The 26,737-nt window shown below is 48.5% G+C and overlaps 4 protein-coding genes across 11 annotated transcripts in view; 1 reads left to right on the plus strand and 3 right to left on the minus strand.

Moving 5' to 3' along the window:
* Window positions 1-409: 409 nt before the first annotated feature.
* Window positions 410-4,867, minus strand: ENTR1 (endosome associated trafficking regulator 1). Of its 2 annotated transcripts, XM_054084191.1 has the most exons (7): window positions 4,733-4,867; window positions 4,466-4,660; window positions 3,933-4,006; window positions 3,112-3,223; window positions 2,472-2,534; window positions 1,656-1,795; window positions 422-987 (listed from the first exon to the last, which is right to left on the minus strand). In XM_054084191.1, exons 1-7 carry the CDS (start codon window positions 4,844-4,846, stop codon window positions 894-896), a joined length of 792 nt encoding a protein of 263 aa, XP_053940166.1. In that variant the 5' UTR covers window positions 4,847-4,867; the 3' UTR covers window positions 422-893. The 2 variants fall into 2 exon arrangements, with proteins under 2 accessions (XP_053940167.1, XP_053940166.1); XM_054084192.1 differs by lacking the exon at window positions 2,472-2,534 and having other exon boundaries at window positions 410-987.
* A 160-nt stretch (window positions 4,868-5,027) lies between these two features.
* Window positions 5,028-11,564, plus strand: PMPCA (peptidase, mitochondrial processing subunit alpha). The gene is made up of 13 exons (XM_054084336.1): window positions 5,028-5,140; window positions 6,605-6,810; window positions 6,935-7,014; window positions 7,341-7,423; window positions 7,730-7,824; window positions 7,963-8,063; window positions 8,521-8,784; window positions 8,999-9,091; window positions 9,346-9,464; window positions 9,904-9,994; window positions 10,118-10,180; window positions 10,408-10,552; window positions 10,886-11,564. The coding sequence occupies exons 1-13, from the start codon at window positions 5,088-5,090 to the stop codon at window positions 11,053-11,055; spliced, it is 1,563 nt and encodes a 520-aa protein (XP_053940311.1). The 5' UTR covers window positions 5,028-5,087; the 3' UTR covers window positions 11,056-11,564.
* A 151-nt stretch (window positions 11,565-11,715) lies between these two features.
* INPP5E (inositol polyphosphate-5-phosphatase E) lies at window positions 11,716-23,753 on the minus strand. Of its 4 annotated transcripts, none has more exons than XM_054084333.1 (11): window positions 23,709-23,753; window positions 21,866-22,929; window positions 19,994-20,117; window positions 19,113-19,210; window positions 18,353-18,477; window positions 18,079-18,198; window positions 17,578-17,685; window positions 16,490-16,651; window positions 15,669-15,784; window positions 15,044-15,180; window positions 11,716-13,982 (listed from the first exon to the last, which is right to left on the minus strand). In XM_054084333.1, exons 2-11 carry the CDS (start codon window positions 22,720-22,722, stop codon window positions 13,850-13,852), a joined length of 1,980 nt encoding a protein of 659 aa, XP_053940308.1. In that variant the 5' UTR covers window positions 22,723-22,929; window positions 23,709-23,753; the 3' UTR covers window positions 11,716-13,849. The 4 variants fall into 4 exon arrangements, with proteins under 4 accessions (XP_053940308.1, XP_053940307.1, XP_053940310.1 ...); XM_054084332.1 differs by having other exon boundaries at window positions 23,700-23,748; XM_054084335.1 differs by lacking the exon at window positions 23,709-23,753 and adding an exon at window positions 23,527-23,693.
* Window positions 23,754-24,980: 1,227 nt separating this feature from the next.
* Window positions 24,981-26,737, minus strand: part of SEC16A (SEC16 homolog A, endoplasmic reticulum export factor) — a 30,301-nt gene continuing 28,544 nt past the window's right edge. Inside the window, exon 32 of one of the 4 annotated variants that reach the window (XM_054084145.1) lies at window positions 24,981-26,636. In XM_054084145.1, the coding sequence (XP_053940120.1) occupies window positions 26,568-26,636 (69 nt within the window). In that variant the 3' untranslated portion in view covers window positions 24,981-26,567. The remainder of the gene's footprint in view (window positions 26,637-26,737) is intronic. The other 3 variants (XM_054084147.1, XM_054084146.1, XM_054084149.1) reach the window with 3 other exon arrangements.

Genomic DNA, 26,737 nt, shown 5'->3' on the forward strand with positions numbered 1-26,737 from the left:
CAGAGACCAGACTCCCTGACCGACGGCCTATCAGAGCCCAGGGCCCAGCTATAACCCCGCCCCTCGCCCCGGCCAGCGGCCAATCAGAGACCAGAGCCGCTGCCCTGCGGCCAATCAGAGTACAGACTCAGTCACAGCCCCTCCCATCCCCTGTGGCCAATCAAACTCCAAACCTGGTTACAGCCCCGCCCTTCGCCCAATCAGAGCCCAGGCCCTAGTATTAGCTCCGCCCCCTCGCTCTTCGGCCAATCAAAGCCCAAAACCCTCTGGAGAGGAGCCCAATCACAGCTCCGCCCTCTCGCCCTGCGACCAATCAGAACCACGCGGCAGTCACAGCCCCGCCCCCACCTTGCGACCAATCCTCTCACCCGCCCTGAGCCAATCACAGCCCAGCCCACCCATAGCCCCGCCCCCTCGCGTCACACCCTCCGGCCAATCCGCGCGGGACTCGCTGCGCGCGGCCCGAAAAAGGCCGCTCCCGGGTCCCTGCTCCCACCTCCACCGGCGTTAACGGCGCCGCGGTCCCCATTACCCAGCACCCGCACCAGGAGAACGGGACGGCTGCCGAGGGCGCGCCCCAACCGCACCGAGACCACACAAACCCTTCACATTCTCCGGGCAGGGAGCCCCCAAAGACCGGGGCTGCTGTGCGGGGTCCCCAGCATAGTCAGGGGTGCAAGGGAGTGGGGATCCCAGTCCCTGCAGGAAAAAGACGAACGCTTGTCCCGTCCAATTTAGCGACCTGGTGGATGTGGCTGCCCGGTGGGCAGGGATGGAGAAGCCAGCTGTGCAGCACTGACAGCTTCACACGAGCCTGAATACCACAAAATGAGTTTTAAGCAAGGATTTCTGCACAAAAGTAAAAGTTCTGCATTCAAGTCCGTTCCACAGTTCTATTGTCCATCTTCCGACACTTCGGAGATCCTGTCTATTGATTTCAGGAGATCTGCAACTAGCTGCAGCGACTCTGCTCCGGAAAGCAGCTGCCTGGAATGCGGGAGAGAGACAGAATTAGGCCGAGGAGGAGAGGGGAAGGCAGCATTTGGGCTGTCTGCCCTGGCAGCGATTCAGGAAGCAGCCAGGCAGGAATGACACCTTCATTCCTTGAAGCAGAAGAGTCTTAGAGAAGTGAGGTGTAAGAGACTCAGAGTCCATGCAAAATGGTTTTACACAAAGCCTGCTTTACTCTTGATCAGAGTGCAGAGCTAGAACAAGGGGGATTGGTTTTAAGCTGAAAGAGGGAAGACGGAGATGAGATCTTAGGAAGAAATGGTTTTCTGTGGGGACACCCTGGCACAGGCTGCCCAGAGAAGTCATAGCTGTCCCATCCCTGGAGGGGTTCCAGGCCAGGCTGGATGGAGCTTGAAGCCCTTGATCCAGTGGGAGGTGTCCCTGTCCACGGCAGGGGTGGAACTGGATGGGCTTTGAGGTTCCTTCCAACCCAAACCAGTCCATGGTTCTCATTATTTTTATTAACTAAACTGGGAGGAAAAGACACGGCAGGTAAGTAGGAATGTGTACTGACAGATCTAGCAGAAGGAATACAAGAACTCGAGTTTCAATCCCAACCCCCTCCTGGGGACATTCAGTGGTGACCTTGGTGTCGGAACCAGCATCTGGGATAGCACTGGGAGAGTGCTCTCAAAGCCACTCACTTGATGGAGGAGCGAGAGGTTGTCAGGACGGTGAGGAGGTTCTGCAGGGCGAGGTCTGCGTTTTGTTTCACCACAGCCAGACTTGCCATCTGCCCCGATCTCAGCGCTTCGTTCTCTGTCTTGTAATTGTTCAGCTGCACCTAAGGAGGAGGCAGACAAAACTATGTGAAAACAACCCAAAACTCCAGCAGATACTTTACAGCCAGAGCAATGAGGATGTTCGTACAGCAACATCTGAGGTATAGAAACTAACGAATGGATCCCATAACAGATTGCCTAGAGATCTTCCCAGTTGCAAGGAGCAGCCTCTGACAGACAACTTAGATGACTTTATGACAACTAAGCAGCACTTTCACAACAGCCTGCCAGCCAGCCACCCTCAAGTCCTTGTTTCAGAGAACTAATCCAGCATGTGCAGCATAATCCAGCTTGGATGGTGGGAATAGAAGCTGCTACCAGACTCCGATGCCATCGCCCAATGCTAAGCAGGCTCTGTGCAGCTGCTTGTAGCATCTCTCCAGCTTTTCTCCCTTCTCTGTCAGGCACCTTCCCAGAGCTGAACATTCATTTGTCCTGCTGCATTACAGCATTCATGGGTGCCAAATCCCCAACAGCATTTGAACGTCACATGAAACTTCAGCAGATCTGTAAGGGAGGTGCTGCACAGCTCAGCAATGCAGTTCACAGCCAGCACAGCGCTGCGGTGTTCTGGTCTAGAACATTCCCTACAGCATTTGCTATGAAAATTTTCAACATCCTTTTTTATGGGCTTAATTTCAAGATTTCAGCCCCAGTACATCCAGCAAGGCTTCGTACCTGAAGTAGTGCATTTTCTTGTTTCAGTTTTGTAGCGCTGTTCTCTGCTTTAACAGCCCGTTTCTGAAACGGAATAAAGATTATTTATACTACAGCAGTGCTTAAGACACAGCAGGAGGTTTGAGCTATGCAGGAACGCATGGTTCCAGCATGCAATCTGAAGTGATAGGGTTTGTGTTACACCCCATCTTGTCCCCAGTGCTTCAGGGGATGAGGACAGTGCCCCCAGTCATCTCTGACCAGCTCTCGCCTCCCATTTTTCCCTTCAGGTATCTTCGAGTGCAGTTCATCACCTCCAGCCGGACAAGGGGAAAAGGTACACAGTATAAATAAGCAAGCTGGAAGAACAGCTTTCAGGTCACAGAGGAAGTGTTTTCAGAAGGCTGAAAAAAGCAACTGAAGGTGCTGATGAGTCCCAAATGGTATTTCTGCAATGACCTCTCTTACTCTGGGCAATGAGAGGAGCTCTCTAGACTGGGATGTGGTCTTGTTACAAGGCAAAAGTGTGAACCCACGTCAGAGCTGCTCAGTGCTCATGTAGGTGAGGCAATTACTTCAGCTTCCCTCACCCTCCTGAAGGAAGGGGGAAAAGGAATGGAATCACACAGCTTCTGCTACTACGGCAAACGCCAGCACTCACAGTCATCAGCTGGAGATTTTGCTCCACGTGCTGCACCATCGCTTCCAAATCCTGCGCTTCTTTTTCTTCTTTAATTTTGTTCTCCTCCAGCTTTTTTTCAAGCTGCCTCAGCCTTCAAAACCAAGAGACAACGTACAGTAAGCATTCGCACTTTCATTTCGTAAGAAGAACAAAGCCTTTGCACAGAACTACATTTCTAGATTGTGGCTCAGGGGGTTTCTTAGTTCAACATCCATCACTATTAACAGGAACCATGAAGGCGACTGCAGAAAGGCCATACATTAAACATAGCCACTTGCAATTAGCATAGATAAGGGTTATTTGGAAACAAACAGTAACCCTGTTGCCATGGAAGTACCAACTGCTGCACTGCCAGGAGGGGCGCAGGGGATTCAGATGGGAACTGAAGATCCGTCACTGGGTTGTTTAACCTCAGGAAATTCAACTCTCCCAATATCAAGTTGCTCATCAGTGAAAATAAAAATGTTTTTCTTGCTTCGAAAGAGAGATTAAGACTCAATATCTTGTGGATCTGAAGCTTTATGAAATGCATCCCATCAAGCTGTACCCTCCTTTTCATTACCCACCTAAACTGCATGAAGCATAAGCCACACAAACACACTCATCAGACGTCAGCTCACTACTTACTTTCCAAGCCTTTTTCAGTAAGAAAACCAGGTTTGTTAAAGCTTTTTAACAAATAGCATAGATTTCAACTACATTTTTCTTCTTTAAAGATGTTGACTGTTTCGGATGAGCACCTCTTCTAAGACAACTCCTTGCTTATGTGGTTACTTTCCCCCACACTGTGGCTTACGCACTTGTCTGCTTGAGTTTCAGAGAAAATCTGAAGCTTATTGATCTTGCTTCTTAAGCTGGCGTTCTCTTCTTTTAGCTAAAAAATAAAAACTCGCATTAGAAAGGAGGGCACAGTTTCACAACACCACTATGACCAGGTTGCTCAAAACCCCATCCAACCTGGCCTTGAACACCTCCAGGGATGGGGCAGCCACGGCTTCTTTGGGCAGCCTGTGCCAGTGCCTCACCACCCTCATTAAGAATTTCTTCCTGATGTCCAATCTAAGTCTTCTCCCTTCCAATTAAAAGCCATTTCCCCCCTGTCCTATCTCTCCATGGCCTTGTAAAAAGTCCCTCCCCAGCTTTTTTGCAGGCTATTGCAGTTCTCCTTGGAGCCTTCGCTTCCCCACGCTGAAGAACCCCAACTCTCTCAGCCTGTCCTCATGTCAGAGCTGCTCCATTCTTCGAATCATCTCCTCTGGACCCATTCCACCAGTTCCCTATCCTTTCTAAGCTGGGGATCAGAGCCGGACACAGGACCTCACGCCGGGCTCACCTCCTCGTAGCTCAGCTGCCGCGGGGCGGGGAGGCCCAGGGGCGCCGCCAGGGAACCGGTGGGACCAAGGTAGGCCTGCTCCACGGCCGAGGGCTGGTAGCTCCCGCTCCATTCCTCCTCTTCCTCCTCCTCCTCCACCTCTCCGGACGGCACCGGGAACTGCACGGGGCCGAGGGCCGGGCTGGGCCGCGCCGCCTATGGGGGGAGAGTGAAGGGGTGAGGGTCTGAGGCGGGACGGGGACAGCCGAGCCGCCGCCCGAGCACTACCTGGCGGGTGCCGCCCGCCTCCTCGCCGCTGCGGCTGCGGACGAACTCGTGGAAGGAGAAGGGGTTGGGCTCGGCCGGGCCCGCTGGCAGCGCCGCCCCCTCGCCCGCGGCCATGGCACCGGCACCCCGCTGAGGGGCGGGGGTTCCAGTTGGCCACGCCCTCCACGTTTGCCACGCCCCCTCTCTCAACGGACCAATCAGAATTTAGTCGCCGCGGCCTCGCCCAATCGCAGCCTCTCTCCAGCCCCGGCCCTTCGCGTAGAGATCATGTGATCCACGTTCACATGATTCACCTCCCACGTGACCTCCCCCGCCCACGTGACCGTGCGCAGGTGGCTGGGAAAGTGACGGCAAGATGGCGGCCGCCATGGCGTGGCTGCGGCGGGGAGCGTGGGGCTCGGCTCGGCGGTGAGCGGCACCCGCGGCGAGGGGAGGGCGGGGAGAAGCGGGGGAAGGGGCGCAGCGACCCGGGGCCGGCGGCGAGAAGGGAGGAGGGAAAAGGTGATAGAAAAAGTAGTCACTGTTACAAAATTAGAATATTTTGATTTAAACTAAAGTTCATCCACGTAACGGGGTTTATTGGAAGTTAGACTATCCCTCTGGTAGCGTGTTATTTTAATACCATATTTTTTCAAACTGTGTTTTTCCAGATGCTGTTAGGTCTCGTGTTCAGTCTGATCTGTCTTCTTCTCTGATCCCCTCTGTTTGCAGCCTTTCCCCATCTCAGCTGCAAGGGCCGGCAGAGCTGGCTCCAAAGCTCCAAATTAGCAAGAGATTTGGCTATTGTAAAGTTCATAATAACATTAAAATGAGTCCTTGGAAAGTAATAGAATATCATAGAATCACCAGGTTGAAAAAGATGTCTGAGATCATCGAGTCCGACCATTCCTATCTGCCACTAAACCGTATCCTTAAGTACCTCATCTACCGCCTTTTAGATAACCTCTGGGGATGGTGACGCCGCCACCTCCCTGGGCAGCTTCTGCCAGGGCCTGATGACCCTTTCAGTGAAAAATGTTTTCCTAATGTCCAATCTGAACCTCTCCTGGCGCAGCTTGAGGCCGTTCCACCTTGTCCTATCACCGGTCACTTGGGAGAAGAGACCAACACCCACCTCTCTACAACTGAAGTGATAAGGTCTCCCCTCAGCCTCTTCTTCTCCAGGCTAAACAACCCCAGTTCCCTCAGCCGTTCCACATAAGACTTGTTCTCCAGCCCCCTCACCAGCTTTATTGCTCTTCTCTGGACACGCTCCAGAGCCTCAACATCCTTCTTGCAGCAAGGGGCCCAGAATTGAACCCAGGATTTGAGGTGCAGCCTCACCAGTGCCGGCTACAGGGGCAGAATAACCTCCCTGGCCATGCTGTTTCTGGTACAAGCCATGATGCCGCTGGCCTTGCTGGCCCCCTGGGCCAGTGCTGGCTCATGTTCATAGGCATTGGGCACTGGAACAGGCTGCCCAGGGAGGTGGTTGAGTCGCCATCCCTGGAGGTATTTAAAAGACAAGTGGATGAGATGCTCGGGGTCATGGTTTAGTGGTTGATAGGAATGGTTGGACTGGAGGTCTTTTCCAGCCTAGCAATTCTGTGATAAGATTTCTGTGAAAATTTATACATACACGTGTAAGTGGGAAATATACTGTGTCCCCAGCTCTCGTCTCTCTGCACGATTGATGGAGATGGCTCTCTTACGTTGCCCAGGCCTGGTTCAAGGTACTCACTTTCTGAAACTCCAAAACGAGTCTTAGAGAGCTTCTTTGTGGGCATTTCCAGTACCTGAGGGAGGTGTGGTTGAGGATGCAGCACCTCGTGGCAGGGGAGATGAAAACCAGGGCCTTCAGGGCCTCCCTAACGGCGGTCCTTTGTCCCACAGGTGCGGGCTGGCGGGCGGGCGGCAGTACAGCGGCAGTGGCGGGACGTACCCTGCGGTGTCACTGACCTGCCCGCTGCCTGGAGTGCCTCAGGCGGTCTTCGCGGCAGCTGGGGGCCGTGAACAGTTTGAGACACGGATGACGGTGCTGGAGAACGGGCTGCGCGTCGCCTCTCAGAAGAAATTTGGGCAGTTTTGCACCGTAGGCCGTGAGTACCGGGTCCGGGACAGGGCTGGGGGCACCAGGGACCCCCCTCTTCCCCAGGAAGCCTGGCTCCTGTGTAGGGTCCGGGAGGTGAATATCACACTGACTGCTGCTCTTCTTCACACTAGTTTTGATCCATTCGGGATCAAGACACGAAGCAAAATACCTCAGCGGCATCGCTCACTTCTTGGAAAAGCTGGCCTTCTCTGTGAGTACCGTCCTTGCCCAAACCGGGTCCCATACGCTGTGAAACAGCGTAACTGTGCACAGCAGCGAGCAGCCAAGTGCAGGGCCAGTGCCTCACAGCAACACAGACAGTTTGATCTGTTTAAATAGACAGGGCTGGTGTTACTAGTTAATTACTGTGACCATAATTATGTTTGAAAGTCTATTGTGCTTTCATCTCCAAGGTTAATGAATATTTAGCAAACCCTGTGACGTAAAGAGTGTAGATGATGCTTCTTTGGGCTACACTGAAGGATTATAACCTGTTATGGCTTTACTAATTAATTAGACTGATGTTTTCTTTCCTAGTCCACAGCAAAGTTTGGCAGCAAAGATGAAATTCTCCTCACCTTAGAAAAGCACGGGGGCATTTGTGACTGCCAGGCGTCAAGGTACGATGCTTTCTCTGTGCCCCGTCACCTGAGTGGCTGTAATGCCGACAGCGGTTTGAGTTGATTTTTCTGGTGTGTGGCAGTAAAAGCCACTTTTTGCTTCTAAGCAGCAGAAATCCACTTGTGGCAACTGCTGAGAAGCTATAGAAGTGAACCTAAAAGGGTTATAAAAGTCAGTTTTATTCGCTTTTGAAAGAACTTAATGAGTAACGGTCAAGCAGCTTTATCTGTAATTTCCTGGTGTGTGTTCACTGGATGATCATAGGTGCGACTTCTCCCTGCAGTACCCCTGTACATCTCTTGCAGGGACACCATAATGTACGCTGTTTCTGCTGATGCGAGAGGCTTGGACACGGTGGTCAACTTGCTGGCGGAGGTAGCGCTACAGCCCAGGTTATCAGGTCTGGCAACATTAATCTCCGTCTCATGAGTTGCTGTTGAATTTCCGAGCTCTTCTTTAGCTTGTGCTCATCAAGATGTTATCGTATAACCACAACACAACATACCCAATTGCCATCTCTTGCATTCTTTCTTATTAGATGAAGAAATTGAGATGACTCGAATGGCCATACGATTTGAGCTGGAAGACTTGAATATGCGACCTGATCCAGAGCCTCTCCTCACAGAAATGATCCACGCGGTAAAATACTGCAAAGCCTACCTTGCGTGCAGACACGCTGCTTCCTCTTCTGCAGTTTTTCCTTACTTTCAGGGTTTATTTTAGACTACTCTGAAAACTGATTTATCTGTTGCTCCATTAGATTTCAGTGGTCAGAGGGAGGATTTTGCTGTTTCACCACTTTGAAATCCTACATTCTACGCACGTGAAAGATTTTAACCTAAACTAAAAGGGTCGGACTCGATAATCATAGAGTTTTTTTCCAACCTTAATGATTCTATGAAACTACCTCTAATTTATCTTTGTTGACATGGGTGACAGCGTGTTTTCGAGTTATGCTGATAACAGTGAAATAACGCCCAGTGTTTCCGCTCTTATGTCTCAAACAGGCAGGAATAATTCTGAAACAGAAGGAGAAGATTTAGATGGAGGGGGGTGAAGTAATATTTGTTACTTTAATATATCTGTGTCCTTCCAGGCAGCCTACAGAGGAAACACAGTGGGGCTAAACAGGTTCTGCCCAGTGGAAAACACTGAGAAAATTGATCGAGAAGTCCTGCATTCATACCTGCGCAACTACTATACACCAGACAGGATGGTGCTTGCCGGGGTGGGAATTGAGCATGAGCAGTTAGTGGAATGTGCAAAGAAATACCTGCTTGGAGTGGAGCCGGTGTGGGGCAGCGGAAAGACCAAGGATGTGGATAGATCTGTGGCTCAGTACACAGGAGGCATTGTCAAGGTAAACGGAAGCTGGAGCTTCTTCTCTGTTGGAGGTGCAGATTGGGATTTGAGCAGATTCCTTTATAGGCTTTGGTGTTCTAAAGTTACAGACTTCATGAGTATGAGCTGAAACTCTTAACAGCCATTGATTAGGTGACAGGTTAATTGTTGGGATGAGCTGCATAAACAGAAGAAAAAATCGGTCTTAATAATTCGTCTGCCCTTTCCCATAGGTTGAAAAAGATATGTCCGATGTGAGTCTGGGCCCTACTCCCATCCCAGAGCTTACCCACATCATGATCGGGTTAGAAAGTTGCTCATTTTTAGTAAGTACTACCTGAAATCCTTTGGTTTGGTACTTGAAGAATTCCAAGATGCTGTTATCCCTTGTAAACATTGGTGCCCTTGCTGGTGCTGCATGTACAGACAAGCAGCTTTTTCACTGACAGCTTGATGAAGGCACTGATCTGTACATTCTTCCTGTGCCATGTTTCTTTCAGACTCCTTTTCTCCCCCTTTACTCATCCCAGACCCTCGAGAGCTCTGCTATTTGCTTACTGAATTTCTTGTTGCCATTCAGGAGGAAGATTTCATTCCCTTTGCAGTATTAAACATGATGATGGGAGGTGGGGGCTCTTTCTCAGCTGGAGGGCCTGGCAAGGGCATGTTCACCCGACTGTATCTCAACGTGCTCAACAGGTTTGTTTGCCCTTGTGTTTAAGGGACAGCAGGAACAGTCTTCTCTAGCAGGTTCATCCTTTGAAAGCCAGCACCCCCAGGTTTTCCATCAGCTTATTCCGCTTGAAACGTGTTGGACTGATTTGTCAGTGGGCATCTTGAGAGAAAGTAAAGGGCAGAAGTGACTGGGAATCCTGTCTAGCTCAATCCATCCTTTAATCAGGGGTTAATAACAAAATTGGCATTAGGTACCAGCAATACTGCTCTGTATTGGACTGGGTTTGGTCTCAAGGCTGCAAGTAGAGAGAGGGAAGCAGATAGCACATGCAGAAATTGTTAATGGCGGGGACTGACAGTTCTCATTGGTGCTGCTGAGAATCCCAAAATGGACTCGCTGCCCATGTTTGTTTAATTTTTCCATTTAAATGCTATTCTTTAAACACTGTTTGTATACTCACAGGCACCACTGGATGTATAATGCAACCTCTTATCACCACAGTTATGAGGATACAGGTCTTCTGTGCATACATGCCAGTGCAGATCCAAAACAGGTACGTAGTCCTGTATTGAAGGGCAGGTGGCCTTGAAAAGCAACCACATCACTTATTACTGGGCAGTAATGTTAACAGAATAAGCATCGTTCTAATGTTCTTTCAATTACCTGCTTTTCCCAGGTCCGAGAGATGGTGGAGATCATCACAAGAGAATTCATTCTAATGGCAGGAGCCGTGGGAGAGGTCAGCGGCACAACTTGCAGACAGTCTTGCAGTTGAAATAATGCATTGCACTGCCCTTGCTAGACTGAGGTTTTGTAGATAAATATATTATGTGTTTCTGTAAGAGGATATAGTGCCTTTAGCAACACAAAGAGGAAGGTGTTTGCAGAAATCTTAGGTAGTATCTTCTATCACGGAGCATTGGCCATATATTTTTGAACTCATTTGTATTTGCTTCTCACTTACAGGTAGAACTCGAGCGAGCGAAGACGCAGCTGAAGTCCATGCTCATGATGAACCTTGAGTCTCGGCCAGTTATCTTTGAAGATGTGGGAAGGCAGGTGTTGGCAACAAACACGAGGAAGCTACCTGATGAGCTCTGTGCCCTGATCAGTGAGTAGACAACGCTTTGCCTTGCCTTGACCAAATTGTACATACAGTCGGGGTGGGGCAACTTACAACATGTTCTTGTAGCCCAGATTAATTGCTTTAGGAAGCCTGAGGGCTTAAATACCATAGATACATATTTCAAACTGATCTCAATTGCCTGCAAGCTAGCACAATGCTTATTGTTATCAAAAGGAAGGGAAAAACAAGTGTGGTAGAGAAAGTCTATAGTTAATGATTGGTTTTCTGAGCATGGAGTCTGACTTGGCATCATCATAAAGCTGCTTCTTGCTGTTTGGAATGTAGTTATCACGACTCTGCCTTTTTCTTTTCCTTCAGGTCAGGTGAAATCTGCTGATATCAAGAGAGTGGTCACAAAGATGCTTCATAAAAAACCAGCTGTGGCTGCACTGGGTGACTTAACAGATTTGCCCACTTACGAACACATCCAGGCAGCGCTTTCCAGTAAGGACGGGCGCCTCCCTCGGATGTACCGGCTCTTTCGATAAAGCAGTGCACCCTGCACGCATGTGACAGACTCATTTCTTTTTTAACGTTTTTGAGATGATAATATTGCTGTAAGCCCTTCCCCCCATCTTTCCAACCATACTGTGCAAACGCGGAGCTGCGCTGCAGCCGCACAAAGCTGCTTCACAACACTGGACAGTGATGTGCATCACGCTGGGCTCCAAGGCCCACCCTGGCTCTGCATGAGTACTTTTGATCCTCTGCGCAGGTTACAAGAGAAGATAGGTGTAAGCAGCCTCCTCTTGGCCCTGGGAGAACAGAGCAAGCCCAGATATTCATCACAACAACTGAAAGTGTGTACCTGAGTGCTGTTAACACTTAGTCGCATCAGTAGAAGTGGGGCTGTCACGCTGGAGGCCCCTCTGTGTGCCCCTCTTTGAGAACCTGGCGGTGTTTTGAAGCTTGGCTTACATACCTGAACTCAAAGAACATTTGCAGCTGTTAACCAAGGTGAACAAAGACTTGGTTTATCTGAATTAGGAAAACACTATTGTCCATGTGAAGTTTGGCAACGAGTTTCCTGCAGTCCAGGTTTTGTTACAGGCACCATGGATCCGTGTCACCGGTGTGATTTGCCATCTCGAGCAGTACTGGAGTTGTCTGTCTGGAAATAGCTAGAGCTCAGATGAATGAAAACCTGTGGCATAACTGGAGTTCATTTACGGAAGCACCATGCACAATGCCACATGGGCACGGACTCCAGAGTGAAAGCAATCCTGTTCTTCAGGTGTTTCGCTTGCAAGTGAACTCCAGAGTTGGTAGGCAAACAGCAAGTTATTAATGGGGCTGCTGGAAGTTAGTAATGGAATTGCTGCTGCTGCACCTTAAACTTGTACCTGCTTCCTTCCTTATCACTTAAGGCCTTGCAAAAAGAAGACAGAGTTGTCAGTCTTACAACAGAGATGTCGCTCAGCTAGAAGTCAAGCAAAGTGACAACATTTAGAAAGCTTACAGTGTCAAAAGTGACTGACACCGTGATATAGCAAGATGTGAAGCCAAGAGCCATGCATTTGACATACTGAAGAAACAGAGACCCAAAGGAGAAGAATAAACCATTTGATTTACCTAATCCCCTAACATATGGGCTTAAACATGCAGACAGCTGTATTGCAGCACTCCACGGGCTGGATGTGAACCATAAGGAGCAAACTGGGAGCAGAACAGTGAGGCAGTTATCGCCTGCTTTATCCCCATCTCTTTCCTCACGCAACTACAAGAAACCCTGTTGCGTTGCTTCCCGTGGAACCCACAGTATGAAAGTTCTGTTCAGCTGTTGTGTATGTTTGTAAGAAAATAAAGAGACCTCTAAATGCCTGGAGCACATAGGAGGAGTCCTGAAATTCCTCAGCTAAAGGGTGGGTTTCATGAACTGGCAGGTGGGATGCGCTTTGTTTATTCGACGTAAACAATCCCAAAGAAATCTGTCCCAAAGATAAATGGCTCAGGGCACCCCAATGATTAGCATGCATCACACAAAGACCTTGAGATCTGACAACCCTGCAATAAAAGCTAGTTCTCATTTAAGGTATTGCATTAATTTATTTGTATTCCTTTAAAAAGAAAGGAAATCCAAATACCTGATGGCTACAGACAGGTCAGTGCCAAACTTTGTACCGATGAACAGAAGCTCTGTCTTGGACAGGTTGCATAGTTAGCAGCACTTCTCCAAGTTGTTTGCATGGTGTTTTATGTATGAAGGTGATTAATCATCCTGCCGATCTGTGCCCATGGAGAGTTTTTAAGTATTAATTAGCTGTACTTAACATTTTACCAGTACCACGCTGGTCCACGTAGGACCTTTAGCGTTAAGACAACACTACTTCAAAAATAGCGAATTACTCACAGTGCACTGAATTGGGAAAATAAAACTGAAAGGAATGGACTGTAATCAGAGGTAATAGAGCTGCTGTTCCAACTGGCCACAGTTTCTCTGCTTGCTTCCCTCGTAGACTCACTTGGCATCATCATGGCTTTGGTGAAGCATTGCTGTACTTGGACCATTAGTGTCACCTCGTGTCCTGCTGAAGGCAGGAAGTGTTTCATCGCCCCCGGGGAGGGCAAGGGAGTTACAGAAGGGATTGTTTCCAGCAGTCTCAACAGCCAAACACATGCTGTGAGAGATTGGTGTTTACCCCCTTAGTAACAGAAGGCCTAGAATAATGATTGAAAGGCAATGTTTCTACACGTCAGACATCTCGGAGTACACTCACACAAAGCTTGCTGGAGGGGACCAAAACACCCAGGACAGGAGCAGCGTCCTTACACCAACCCACCCAAGCCCCCTCCCTGGTCCCTGTTATGCATTTTACAGATACCATACACTTGGCTACATATAAGGAGAAAAACCAACTCCACAATGTACGTAAGCTAACCAGAACAGATCAAACAGACAAACGGAAATGTTCAACTTTCTGCAGGCTTTTCGTAGGTGCCCTGCCTTGGGCATTCCAATTCCAGAGGCTGTGCCCCCATGTGGAGTCATCTCAGAACCAAGTGGCTGTACCCAGTTGCTTCCAAAGATAGTGTGGTTAAAAATAAATCACTTATACCTGCTGGAATGGATGTCCTACATAACTGACTCCATTTTCTTCAGCAAAAGTACTTGAGCTACATGGATTAGCTCATGCAAATGAATCCAGGATGAGGTTTAAGACATTCTTCACAAGCCACAGCAACCGCCAGAGGTGCTTAAGCAGACAATTCCCCGCAGAGTCTGCCATGGCTTGAAATCCTCTTTCTGGGCACCTCGAACACAAGCGCTGCAGAGTCCTCCACTCAGGAAATGCTACATATGCTGCTGGATTTTTGGTCCTTTTGCTCCTGCCGTTTCTGAAGTTCCCTGGTAATCCGCCTCTTTATTCCGATTAAATAGAGTTCTCTGTCAAACTGTCCTGCAGCAAGCGGAATGCTGCAACATAAACACAAACAATTAGATCAGGGCACAAATACATTCTTGTTAGCCCAACATTTCCCAGCAAATTCCTACAACAAAGGCCAGAAACCTTATTTTTACTATCTTGGGGCATTCAGCTACTGTTGTGGGAGAAAATGGGTAAAACAAAATTGTTCTTCCACAGCAAGAAGTTAAGGCTTTTCACAATACACTTACATGAATAAAATATTGGCTGCAAAAGGCAAATGTACTTTCAAATTAAGCATAGATATGCCTGTGTTCATAAATAAATAGTCTCCATGCACATCCTTTCTGACCCTAAACTAAAATCACTCACTTGAAAAGCCAAACCAGCTTGCTGTTAACTTGATGTATTTGCTGGTACGGTTCACGCATGACAGTTCTTCCCTTGGTCTGTTCTGGAGAGACCAGAAGGAAACCCTTGCAGCCAACATCACAGTCTCTGCTATCCTTCTATTTAATGGGTATTTAATACCCATGGCAAAAAAACACCAATTCTTATTGCACTGCTGATCGAATGCTCTGAGAAATCACCGTTTTCTAGATCTCTGGGTCTTAAAACCCCTGACCATGCTACTCACAGAAAAGAGATAAACGAAATTTCACTGGCTTAACCAAATTTTCTAAGGAGTTCGACCAGCGCAACAGCCCACGGTGGGACATTAAAGAACTCGGAGGATCTTTAATCCCCTCTGTCACAGAGCTAGGCTGAAAAGCAGCCACCAATAGGGAGGAAAAATGCTGATAGGAGAAAGAGTCTTGCATCTCAGAGAAAACACAGATTTATAGCCAATCACTATGGACTCCGTTTATCTCCCTCGGGAGGATTAAGGGACCTGGCAGCAGGGATTTCAGATGTCAGTGCAGGGTTTAAGCGCTTTTACTGCTCTGACTGCTGAAAGCACACATTGGGTAAAACCCAAACGGGCTGCAAAGCGCTACATGAGACAAACCCGGTTTCAGGAACTCTCCTGAGCGGACGAAGTTGCAACAGGAGCTCCTGAGGACCACTGGAGCCACGCACAGTCACACAGAGCACAGGAGGAGGTACTAACTTGTCTCTGCCAGGCCTCACTTTCACACGGAACAAGGCAAACACAGGCCGATGGTCCGAAGTCTTGATCACAGGACAAGATGAGTACTTGACAGCATGGATGTCATCTCTGTACCGACTGCGGTATACAACGCGATCCTGGGAGGCAGAGAGAGAAGGGAGACTGATGGTAACTCCCTTTGCACATTCCCCCCTGGAAAAAAGCACCAGTTCCCATGAGACAAATCCATTCGTTTATCACACTCCATTCGGTGAAATGAAGTGTCTTGGGCAGGGAGGGACCCTCATGAAGAATGTGCCTCATCCCAACAGCAGTTCTGTGCCCGGCTCTGAGCACAGGGGAGAATGCACTGGAACAGGATGCAAAAGCGGGGAAAACAAGATTTGCAGCCTGTGTCAAACTCCCCCTGCGCTCACAGATTCCACAATCCTTTTTTCTAAAGCAGTTCCATGTGCCCTGCTGCCTTAAAGGAACGGATCTTAGCACGACTGTATCTCATGCAGACTGACTGTGGAAGGCAGCTTTGTCTCCTAGATAGAATCCCCTCTGGAGGCAGACGTGAGGCTGTGCAGCCCTTCCAAGCCCGCCGCTCTGAAATCATCCCTCCTCTGAAATCATCCCTCACCGTGTAGGAAGGAGTCCTTTGTTTGGAAGTGGTGTCATAGCTGTCCTTTCCTATGTCAAACTTGTAAGAAGGACGGAAATGAATGTCGGCCTCTTGGAATCCTTTGAAAATAGACCCTGCAAGGGAAGGGGAGAACAGAATGAACAGCAAATTCCTCCTTCCTAAGAACCTGGCACACTTCCTGCATTTATTCAACACCACGTAACTAAGGCTGGCTAGAAACAACAGCCAGGTACACAGACAACTACAAAAAGCTGGGCTCAGGCTCCAGGAAGGGAACAAGCCGGATTCTTACATAGTGAGGATAAAAAATGGCCAATGGTTATTTAAACCAAGAACACTCGGTGGGTGCACAGTGGAATCATCTCCCCAGGGAAGCGACAGATTCCTCTGCACTGGACACTTCCACGGCTCAGCTTGACAGGGTGCTGGGCCATCTCATTTCAACTACAGATCACCTTAAGGGTTGGACCAGGTGATCCTTGAGGTCCCTTCCAACCGGGCATTCTATGATTCACCTTCTGCTGAAAGCTCCGGATGCTTCTCAAGTGTGAGCTACTCAGTCTGAAGGCCCCAGGCACTCTGACTGTCCACTTTAAAGGAGTCCGATGAAACAGCAGTAAACGTCGTTGGATATCACACTATATACAGCAGTTTGCTATAGCAAAAAGTCCCCTGTAGAGACTGCCACTGTATTTGACAGCTCCCGACCTCCTCTTTTAGGGGACTTAACAAGCAGGAAAGGTCTCCAGGAAATAGGGGTTTGGCTGTAATTATTTGTGTGTGGATATCTATCCAGGAGAAATCCAGCTGTCCCTCACCCCTACTCATTTCGCTTGTGAGCTGGTCATACGCCAGCAGCTTGGACACGTCTGTTCCTGGGTTCTGATTCAAGATGGAATCCACGGTTTCACGATCCTTATTCAGTCGGAAGTTGAAGTCACCAAACCAGAATACTTCATCAAACCGAGTCGTGACATCACCTGAAGATTGAAGCCAGAAGTGTCAGGATAAAGGTAAATACCCTGAAAAGTTATGAAAACAACAAAAAAAAAATTGCCAATTTTAAATCCCTGAATCTTCTTTGGACTTTTGAGGAAAATTGGAGTCTATGATATAGCCTCATTAAAGTGAAACTTAATTCTTTTGGAGTGCCATATCACGCCCAGGTTACTGAGAGCGCTGCTAGGTAGGATCAAGGAACAGGCACAAATTCTTTCTTTTTACTACGAGGAGATACAACACTCGAGCCCATTTTCTGCCTGTGACTATCACAAAGTGTGGGGAAAATAAACCAGAAATCCTAAAAATAAACCAGAAATCCTAAAAATTATAGAAAAAAAAGTGAAAAGAGAGCAAACTGTTTACAGGACCTAAAGTAGTGTGAACATCAAAACCTAATGCTACACTGCAGATAACGAGTAACTTCATCTTCCTATAAAAAGGGCTCAGCTGTACATCTAGAACACAGCACAGCATTTAGAAACAGTAAGGGAATTCGGCAAAGATACGCGGAGCAGTGAGTAGGCAAACTGAAATAATGTTTCTTCTCCTAAGTTCAGAAATAAAGTAATTTCTACTTGTTCTAGAAAACACTTGAAAAGTGAAACACATCCACAATATGGATAAAAATTACTCCAGAATTATCTTGTTGCTGTTCTGAGAAAAAATACGTCACACAAAAACTCCTTTTGAAATTGCTTTCTCCCTCCATTTCAACTTTTTCTCCCTCTAGACTAAAGCCCACCTAAAAAAAACTCAAACGTGAATGAAACCAGCCTCAGAGACAACGGTCCGTGGTCTCTGTTTATACAGAGCACTCTCATTCTCTCTTCCTCGGTACAGACTGAAAGGCAATGCACGCTCTCTGTTCATTCAGGTTCCCACACAAGCATGGTTCCACACTTACTGGAACTGGATCGATACGGGTTTGTGTCCGGAACGTTCTTGGGAAGCGTAAGGGCTTGGATGGTTTTACTGTAGTCCATTTTCCTCTCATTCACCTTACTGTCCCCAGCTGAAAGACAGAAATCCCATTACTGCCAACAATGCATCATTTTCTTTCAATTACCATTTCTGGTTATAAAAGGAGCTTCCAAAGGATATCAGACATTTTCCACACATAAAACACAACACCCTAACCCCAGGGAGCAGAGAGACTGAAAAATAATGACAGGACACGTGGAAAAAGGGATACAGCTGTGCAGAGTTCATTTAAGTTTTTCTAAACACAGTTCTTTTGTAAATTTGACACCAAAAAATCCTCCTTGATTGTTCTCAGCTCAGCAATCCTGAGCTTTGACTCCCATCTGCGCTGCTCCTCTGCCCCCCTGCACCTTCATAGCCTTTGCAAAGCAACCCGCCTCCTCCCTCGGCCAGGACACTTCTCACAAGGCTGTAAATGTCTCACATGTGAAGTGGGAGGTGATGAAGAGAAAGGAGGTCCCAAAAAATGTGAAGCAGATCCCCAGAGCTCCCTTGGTTTTGATCTGAGATACGATCCGAGTGGTCACCGTGGCATACTCCACTTCTGGAAGGAGAAAAAGAAGCCGCTTTCACTGAAAAGCCTCTAGAGACAGCGAGGAGGGAAGTTAGGTGAGGGACAGCCCTGGACAAAAGGACAAGACACTCGATGGCTGCAGCCCTTTCTCCTCCCACTCTTCAACTCTTACTGGACCACAAACCTGAGCAGAACCAGATGAGATCCCTCCGAATGAAGATCGACATGTAGAGCACCCCGTGCGCAGCAGAGTAGAGCATGACGTAGTGCGGGCCCAGCGTCTCTTGCAGGCGGATCTCCCACTCTCTTCTGCAGGGAAGAACAACAGCTGGATCACAAGGACAGCACAGGAGACAATAACCAGGGAAGGAAATCAGCATAGCGAAAACAGAGATAAAGAACATCAATAAAGCTTCCACTGCTGCAGCGATGCCGCAGCGAAGGCTGTAAACCCCCACACCCCAGGCAGCAGGGGGGACAGCGTTCCTGCCACTGCACCGAGCAGCTTGCACACCCGAGGGAAGGAGGATCCCACTGGGAAGGCACCCTAAACCAGCAGAGTCTGACACGAGGCTTCAACCTGCTCTTCTAGGGGTGGTCGATCTCAGATAGACCAGAAACCTGCAGGAAGGTTCTAGTCATGAGCATGTGGCTGCTGCGACTGACGGCCAGCTCAGCGCCTCGGCGAGACGCTGCGCAAATCAGACGGGGTTTGCTATGAGCTGTCCCGACAACGGGACTGAGCTCTGTATTTACAGATCTTTGTGACATTTACTTCCAAATCCCATTTCCCCTGGTCCTCAGGCAACGGATTTCAGAGTCTTATTAAATGGGTTGTTTACTGTAAATATTACGAATACGATGGAGACTATTTCCAGATTAATTAAATCCAAAGAAATTAGTTAACAATAAAAGAGGATGGTTCATTACATTGTTTATGCTACCTGTCTGGACAGCCTTCTTGAACGCCAATGACATACATGTCCTGGGCATAGTCGGGGTCTGCTGGCAATAAGAAATCATCCAGATTCACCGGAAGTTCCTGTTATTAGAAATAAAAGATAAAAGAGCAATATTAGTTATGCAAAAATTCCTGGAAAAAGGACACAGGCAAAGCTGCAAGTTCCATAGCGCAAACAATTCAGGCTTCAAAAAATTGTTTAAGTGACACCACTAAAACTTCTCATTCCCAAAGGCAGTTTCAAGCAGCTCTCCGTCCAGCAGTAACCAAGACTCCATCGTTCAGCCAGGTGGGGCGGTAACGTGAGAGAATCTAATTCCCTTTTTACTAAGCTCACAGGCGATTCACAGAACACCCCAGGGGTGCTGGTGTTTTTCCAAGCACTGCTTCCCAGTCACCTGGTAGAATCAATCCTGAATTCCTAGGCTACGTAAAGATGTAGGCAGGAGGCTCTGCTCTTTACCAGAGATGTTCTCATCACAAGCAGTAACTCATCAGTTACTCATGGTTGGACTCGATGATCCAGTGGGTCCTTTCCAACCTGGTGATTCTACGATTCTATGATCAGTCATCTTCACGTGCCCTTGGTTGCGATGGAGCGTTAAGGAGCTGCCACAAAAAGCTGGAGTGGCACTCGCAAGCTCAATGCTTTCATACCCAGCCCCTGAGGAACCCCGTTACGCTGACGCTCTCACCAAGATCAACATGCAGGAGAAGGCCTTATCATTTGATAAAGACGATCAACTCAGGTTAACAAGGAAAAACAGTCATAAACACAAAATAAAATATTGCACCAGTCTTTGCAGTAAAGTTGAGGTAACTTTACCACTGCCACAAGACCTGTGGAGACCTCTGTGCCCATACCTTCTGACCCTGCATGTTCCAGGTGGCCACAAAAATTCCAATATTCCGATCAGGGAAATATCTGCTAAGTTCTTCTGCTCCCAGTAAGGCACCACTCGCCAGAAGGCTGCCTTCCAAATAGCTTCTGTGAACAGAAGACCCATAAAAGAGCATCTAAGGAAACGGCGTGACAGTTGGAATAAAGATTCGTAATCAAGAACGTACCCTGCAGCTCAAGAAAATGGCAATTAGTGCTTATATATTGTTCTGCTTGCCTGAAGTTCCTTATAAAGTTCTAACCCTTATAGGCAGTTGATGGATCACATTCAAGAAAACAGAACTATGGGCATAAACCGGCTTTTTCAAAGGCAGGACAGGAGTATGATGGTGTGATTGCTGCTGCACATGTGCTGTGATGAAGACTGAAGCCATCCAAAGCCTCCAGTCCTCCCCGCAGAGACAAAACGAAGAGATACGTTTGATATCTGAACGCCTTGAAGCAGCTCAATTTACTTAAAACACAAAAATAGCTCCACCATTCCCAGTGTTCTGGCCCCAATTTGCTTCTAATCAAGGATTCAAACTCAGGTTCTTCCTTTGACTCAGCTCATCAAATCAGCTTTCAAGTGAATGATAAATGGAGCCCGAGGCCTAAAAGAACATCGCATTTGGAAAGGACGGCTCTGCCCCACACACCTTGAGGAAAAGCAGGGGGTGTTGGCAAGAGGCCTGCAAGTTGAATAAGCATCTCTAATCTTGCTTAAGCTCTGCCAGTAACGATGGCAGCACGATATCGGGGAGTGCTCTGCAACCCCCTGCCCGCCTGACTACAAAAGCTTTGCAGAAGGACGTGAGAGAAATCCCCGCATAGCACCCAAGCAACGATCTCTCTTTGGGCCTTTTTTACCAGTTAGTAACATTTTTATTTGTCTCAGAACTCTTTTTTCCCTGCACCACTGGCTCTCACTCTTTGGATCAGGGGCCAGATTTACCCCTCAAGGTCCCGCAGTGTTTGTAACACGCAGCCTTTAGCCGAGCACTTGGCATCCTTCACCTTTTCGCACCTTTCCTGACCTGCAGCATTCCCAGGAACGCTTGCCGCAGCGTCGGTGCTGGGGGCTGGCAGCTCTGGGGCTCCAGCCAGCGCAAGAGGAGGATTCCACACACGAGCAAGGAGATCAATACATCCGCCTCAACTTCCAACAATCAATAATCTAAACTTAATAAAAAAGGAAGACAAACGAGCAACCAGAGTAGGAGGTCAGGCCCACGCTAGGAGAAAGTGCTGAGATCCCAGTGGAATCACACTCTTCCTTAGGAGATTCCTGGAAAAGCATGTGCAGAGGAGCTCCTGTGGGACACTGGAGCCGTTCACAGCGTGTGGCTTCTGATCCTGCCAGAAGCCAAACGAGCTCAACATCTGCAGAGACCACTCAGCACCTCACATGATTCCAACAGGACTGCACGTACTGCGTGATAGTTTCAAGCTAAAATATTTGGGGTCTTTTCTTGCTATTTAACATTTCAGTTCAAACCAAATGTACTTTCAGATACAGAAAAAAAATAGTCCTTCCCAATTGTTAGCAGGCACAGCTGCTGCTGCTTAATTTTCAAAAGTGACTGCCTACATATTACAAGCGAGCTGACAGCAAATCAAACCGGTATTTATGAAAAAAAATACCCAGCTGAAAGGAGCAAATACAGAATATTTGTACTCATCGCTTCATCTTCAAACTGTTCCCAGCCTCCACAATAGGTTAAACAACATTGAATGACTTCTGTGCTTTACTGATTGGTTGGAAATTCCCTGCCTCTGCCCAGCTGGATCTGTGGAGCAGCTGGCTCCCTGCTAACACCCCCCCAAACTCTGCCAGGAGAAGCTGGAGGACCTACCTGCTTCGAACATCCTTGGAGCGGATGGGAGTGAGCAGGCTGAAGGTGGATTTCATGGAGTCTGTGGAGCAATTATCATAGACCATCCCGTTGCCGTGGAGCCTGCTATCGCTCAGGCTGCTGCTGACCCTCCCAAACTTGTGCTGAGAATAATGTCGATAATCCATACAATCTGAGTCAATCCTATTAGCTGTCCTCAGTGTGTGAGAGGCCACATTGAACTCCAGAGGTGGCAGAGGTCGGGACGGCATTATTTGGGACAGACGGGGTTTGCCGCCTGCAAACGCTTTTCCCCGCAGAAGCCCACCAAAGGCACTGGAGATCTCGGAGGCTCGTTTGCCCAGGTCGGAGGTGCCTCCTTTGCTCTTCCCCATGGGATTGGCTTCCGAGGTGTCTGGTGAGCTGTGCAAGGAATTCTGCTGGGAGCAGGGATGGCAGGGGCTTGCCCTAGCCCTGACGGGAGGGCTGAGGGACGCATCCTGCAGAGAACCATTTGAGGAGCTTGTCTCATTGGGATCGGTCAGACTTTCCTGACTTGTTTTAAACCGCCTCCACCTCCTCCAGCTTTTCTCATCCAGAGATGCTGCACGCTCCAGCCGGGGTTTCCGAGGAGGCCTTGGAGTGAGCGATTTAGTTTTTAAATTAGCTTTTTGTTCATCCGGTAGGAGCTTCACCGTTTCATTTAAAGAGGTGCCTACACTTATAGGATCCTCTAAAGCAAGTGCCCCATTGTTACAAACCTCTTTCTTCACTGCTCTGCCAGCTTTTTTAGCGTGCAGGTCCTGTACTGCTCCGCTCTCTGTGCCCCGAGTAACACTCACCCTGGAGTGCTGTGGAAATCCATTTGGAGTACTCATTCTTCCCTAGGTAGCAGCTATGGATGCTGCTCCATAGGAAAAGTTCCTCACAGCATCCCTTCCCTTGCCTACCCAGCAGGTTCGCAGGGCTTCAACCAAGCCAGGAGGACATCGAAACCGAAGGCAGCTCCGTCTGTAGCTGGGAACGATGGGCAGGTTTACACGATGGCAGACGCATTGTCCACAAAGCATCCAGAGGCAGGTGACCTGGATTTCCCCAAGAGAAACACACAAGAAAGAGAAGTTATTGAGCTGCAAACTCTGCTCCTTACCTGGAAAGCAAGCTCCTCGCAGGATCTCAGATTTAGGATGAAAAGGAATAGCCTCAATTTGCACCAAGGCAGGTTCAGATTGGACATCAGGAAAATTTTCTTCACCAAAAGGGTTCTCAGGCACTGTAAGAGAGACTGGTGGAATCCCCATCCCTGGAGGCATTTAAAATACAGGAAGACGAGGCACTCGGGGATGCAGTTTACTAGTGGACAGGTACAGTAGGACTCAACCTCAAAGGTCTTTTCCAACCAAAAGGCTCTGTGACTCCCTATCAAACACCCCCGTGCTCCAGGCAAGCAGTCACCTCTCGGGCTGTGGGAGCCTCGTGGTTGGGGTGGTGGGTGGCATTGGGGAGAAACGTTCTCCTGGGAGGGTGGGGAAGTCCACGCTGCCCAGGGAAGGGGCTGCCCCAGCCCTGGAGGGGGTCCAGGCCAGGCTGGATGCGGTTCGAGCCCCTGTTCCAGTGGGAGGTGTCCCTGCCCGGGGAGGGGATGGAACACGATGGGCTCTGAGGTCCCTCCCCACCCGAACCATTCGATGGTTCTGTGATTCCAGCCTCTCCCAGGGGGGAAATCGCTGCCGCCCGTTCTCCCCGGGACCGAGAGGATGCGCGAGGAGGGCCCCGGCCACGGATGGGAGAGGGAACGGGGGCGGCGGAGGAGCTGAGGCAGGACCCGCGCGGGCCCAACCCCGCTCGCACCCACCGGCTCCACCGGCTCCGCCGGCCCCGAGCGGCCCCGGCCCCGCCCCGAGCGGCCGCGGCCCCCCCCGCCCCGCCCGAGCTGCAGCGGCGCCCCCTGCCGGCTGGAGGAGCGACCCGCGCCCAGCGAGAGGGACCCGCCTGGGACCCACCGGGCGAATAGAGACCGGTGAGATAGAGACCCGCCTGGGACCCACCGGGCGAATAGAGACCGGTGAGATAGAGACCCGCCTGGGACCCACCGGGCGAATAGAGACCGGTGTGATAGAGACCCGCCTGGGACCCACCGAGAGAGACCGGTGTGATAGAGACCCGCCTGGGACCCACCGAGAGAGACCGGTGTGATAGAGACCTGCGTGGGACCCACCAAGCGATAGAGACCGGTGTGATAGAGACCTGCATGGGACCCACCAAGCGATAGAGACCCACACAATAGAGAACCACGTGGAATCCATCCAGTGACCCGCATGTGATGCACCGAGCAATAAATTCCTGCGTGATAGAGACCTGTGTGCGATCCACCAAGAGACACTCATCAAGCAACAGCAACTCACATGTGGTCCATCCAGTGACAGCGACCTGTGCGTGATCCATTGAGCGACAGCAACCTGCAGACACCCACCGAGCGACAGCACGGCTGCCACGATCCACACAAGAGCAATCATCAGTGCAACTGTCACAATCCATGCAAAATCAATCAAGTAACAGTACAACCGTCACAGTCAACGCAAGATCCTTTGAGTAAGAGCATGACCATCACAGTCTGCAGAAGATCAATCGAGTATCAGTGTGACTGTCGCTGTCCACATGAGATCTAACAAGTAACAGCACGACCATCGTAGTCTGCACAAGATCCACTGAGTAAGAGCACTCCACGTGAGATAATCATTTAACAACATGGCCATCACTATCTATGCAAGTAACAGCACAACTGTCACAGTCCACACAAGATCCATCAAGTAACAAGGTGACCATCACGATCCACGTGCCATCAACTGCGTAACAGCATGTCACAATCCATGCGAGATCAATAACAGCGCAATGGTCACGATCCACACGAGATTAAGACGGCATTTTAATAAGCAGTTTAAAGCAAAGCATTTTTACACTCCAAACAAATTGAGTGACTTACACTAAGCCTTCAGCTCCACTTCTGGAACACTCCACTGCAGACACACAGCCCCGAGGCAAATTCCAGTACAGAACCCCTATCCCACTCTCCATCCTTCATGAATCATTCCCAAACGAGAGAGGTCCTTCCACCCACCTCACTAAAGCAATAACCACAAGAAGAAGTAAAATGTGAAAGTGCTCCAGAGCGCAAAATATTTTATTTAAGAATTTACAGTGTCAAATCTTACACTTAGGAAAGAGCCGCTCCCCGCTCCCGGGAAGCCTTCTCAGATTGAGTTGTTTGGCAGTCTCTACTGAAAGGAGAAAATAACCAGCAGCCTGGCAGGACTAGAGGAAAGCCAAGTGTCTGACGGGGTTTCAATCATGGAAAACTAAACCACACCAACTGCTGCTGACCACATCCAGAACTGGGTATGGATCATGATGCAGAGGTTCCTAATCCCCCAAACGACATTTCACTTCAGCTACATACAAACCTTTTCGGACACACGTAAGGCGAGCAAAATCTCAGAAAGGTGACGCTTTCCAGGAAAAGAAAAAACAATGGGGGACCAGCACTGGCAATTTCACATTCACATGATTTCTACTCACAGGCAGAAATTCAAGTAAAATCACATAGTTTGGTGGCGGGTTCTAAAAAAAAAAAATATGGCCTAATGATTTAATAAATATTTAAAGTTTATTTCTTTCTTTGCAGATAATTCAGATTCTCCAGCGAATATGAATGTTGCATATCATGGTTTTCAAAATTTCCTATATTAAACCTAAAGATTTTGAAGTCCACTGGCAGAGGTCTAAGCCATCTGCTTTCAGTACGTTTGAAATTCGTCTGTTAGCTATTTAAGACCTCGGTTGTTTTAGTAATGGAAATTCAAGAACGGAGTATTATGCTGATTCTGGCACTCAACAGGAAAAAACTCAACTTTCAAGCTGTTCCCATCTTAACTGTGCAGCGCCAGCAGTTTGAGAGAAAGCAAGTAACCGTATTGCACTTAAAAAGAACACTGACTTCCTCAACAGTACAGCATCAGCTATTATACAGAGAGCTTCTTTCAGACTATACAATTTGCTTTACAAGTAGTCTAAACCACAAACTACATACATACTAGATAAGATTCAAATCAAATTTAGTATTAGATTACAGTCACAGTTTTCATTCAATGCAGGTCAACTTATTTGGATGAGCTGTGGCACCCTCACTGCTCCAGAGAAGAACCCAGCGTGAGGCGTTCCTAGGTGAACATCTCTGATTCCAGACACCGACAAACCCAGTCCCGTTTGATGAGCATTACAATTGTGCATGGTCCTCTTCAGGCCACAGAGTGTTGCGTTACAACATGGACGTGTTCTTCCCCCAGCTGGGAAGGGAGCACCCTTCGGAAATTAAGGAACCCCTGAAACTACATCTCCAAAGGTCACACTAGTTAGGTTTGAATTAAACTTCAGGAATAATTTGCCTGTGCAAACAAATAGTTTTTGTAACAGACAGCAACTATTTCCTCCCTTGTGCCTATTCTTTATCACAGCAAAGCTATCTCCAGCCAGGCTTTTTAAAAGGAAAAGTTACATATATTTCATGTTTGGTAAGGATTTGTGTAGATGAGGTGCACATAGGGAGGCCCATGAAAAACATCACTCATCATTAAATTCCTGCCATGTCAACTGCATGTGCCGCAAGATCGAGTTCTCTGTATGCTCAGAACACGAGTGAGAATTCCAAATACAAAGCCTTTGTATTCTACTTCAACGTTGGATACTTCCTCTGTCCAATTCTTCCTGGTCTTGAACTTCCAGTGACTGCAGGAGACTGATAAAGGAGAAGAATAAAAAACATTCTGTAAAAGTGTCATACAGAAAGTTGGCAATTAAGTTTTAAATGCAGACCTGTTAACTTAAACAGGTGCCAAA

This window comes from Cuculus canorus, chromosome 19 (genome assembly GCF_017976375.1).
Source record: "Cuculus canorus isolate bCucCan1 chromosome 19, bCucCan1.pri, whole genome shotgun sequence".
NCBI lineage: Eukaryota > Metazoa > Chordata > Aves > Cuculiformes > Cuculidae > Cuculus > Cuculus canorus.

Coding starts and splice junctions, on each gene's coding strand:
- INPP5E (XM_054084333.1), bottom strand. CDS start 22,722: ATGAGTACTCCAAATGGATTTCCACAGCACTCCAGGGTGAGTGTTACT. Junction 18,478..19,112: donor CAAGAAGGCTGTCCAGACAG/GTAGCATAAACA, acceptor TCTTCCCTGCAG/AAGAGAGTGGGAGATCCGCC. Junction 15,785..16,489: donor CACAAGCGAAATGAGTAGGG/GTGAGGGACAGC, acceptor CTTCCCTTGCAG/GGTCTATTTTCAAAGGATTC.
- PMPCA (XM_054084336.1), top strand. CDS start 5,088: ATGGCGGCCGCCATGGCGTGGCTGCGGCGGGGAGCGTGGGGCTCGGCT. Junction 7,825..7,962: donor GCTACAGCCCAGGTTATCAG/GTCTGGCAACAT, acceptor CTTTCTTATTAG/ATGAAGAAATTGAGATGACT. Junction 10,181..10,407: donor TGGCAGGAGCCGTGGGAGAG/GTCAGCGGCACA, acceptor TCTCACTTACAG/GTAGAACTCGAGCGAGCGAA.
- ENTR1 (XM_054084191.1), bottom strand. CDS start 4,846: ATGGCCGCGGGCGAGGGGGCGGCGCTGCCAGCGGGCCCGGCCGAGCCC. Junction 4,007..4,465: donor GGCAGCTGAGCTACGAGGAG/GTGAGCCCGGCG, acceptor TTTATTTTTTAG/CTAAAAGAAGAGAACGCCAG. Junction 1,796..2,471: donor AAGAAAATGCACTACTTCAG/GTACGAAGCCTT, acceptor CCTCCTCCTTAG/GTGCAGCTGAACAATTACAA.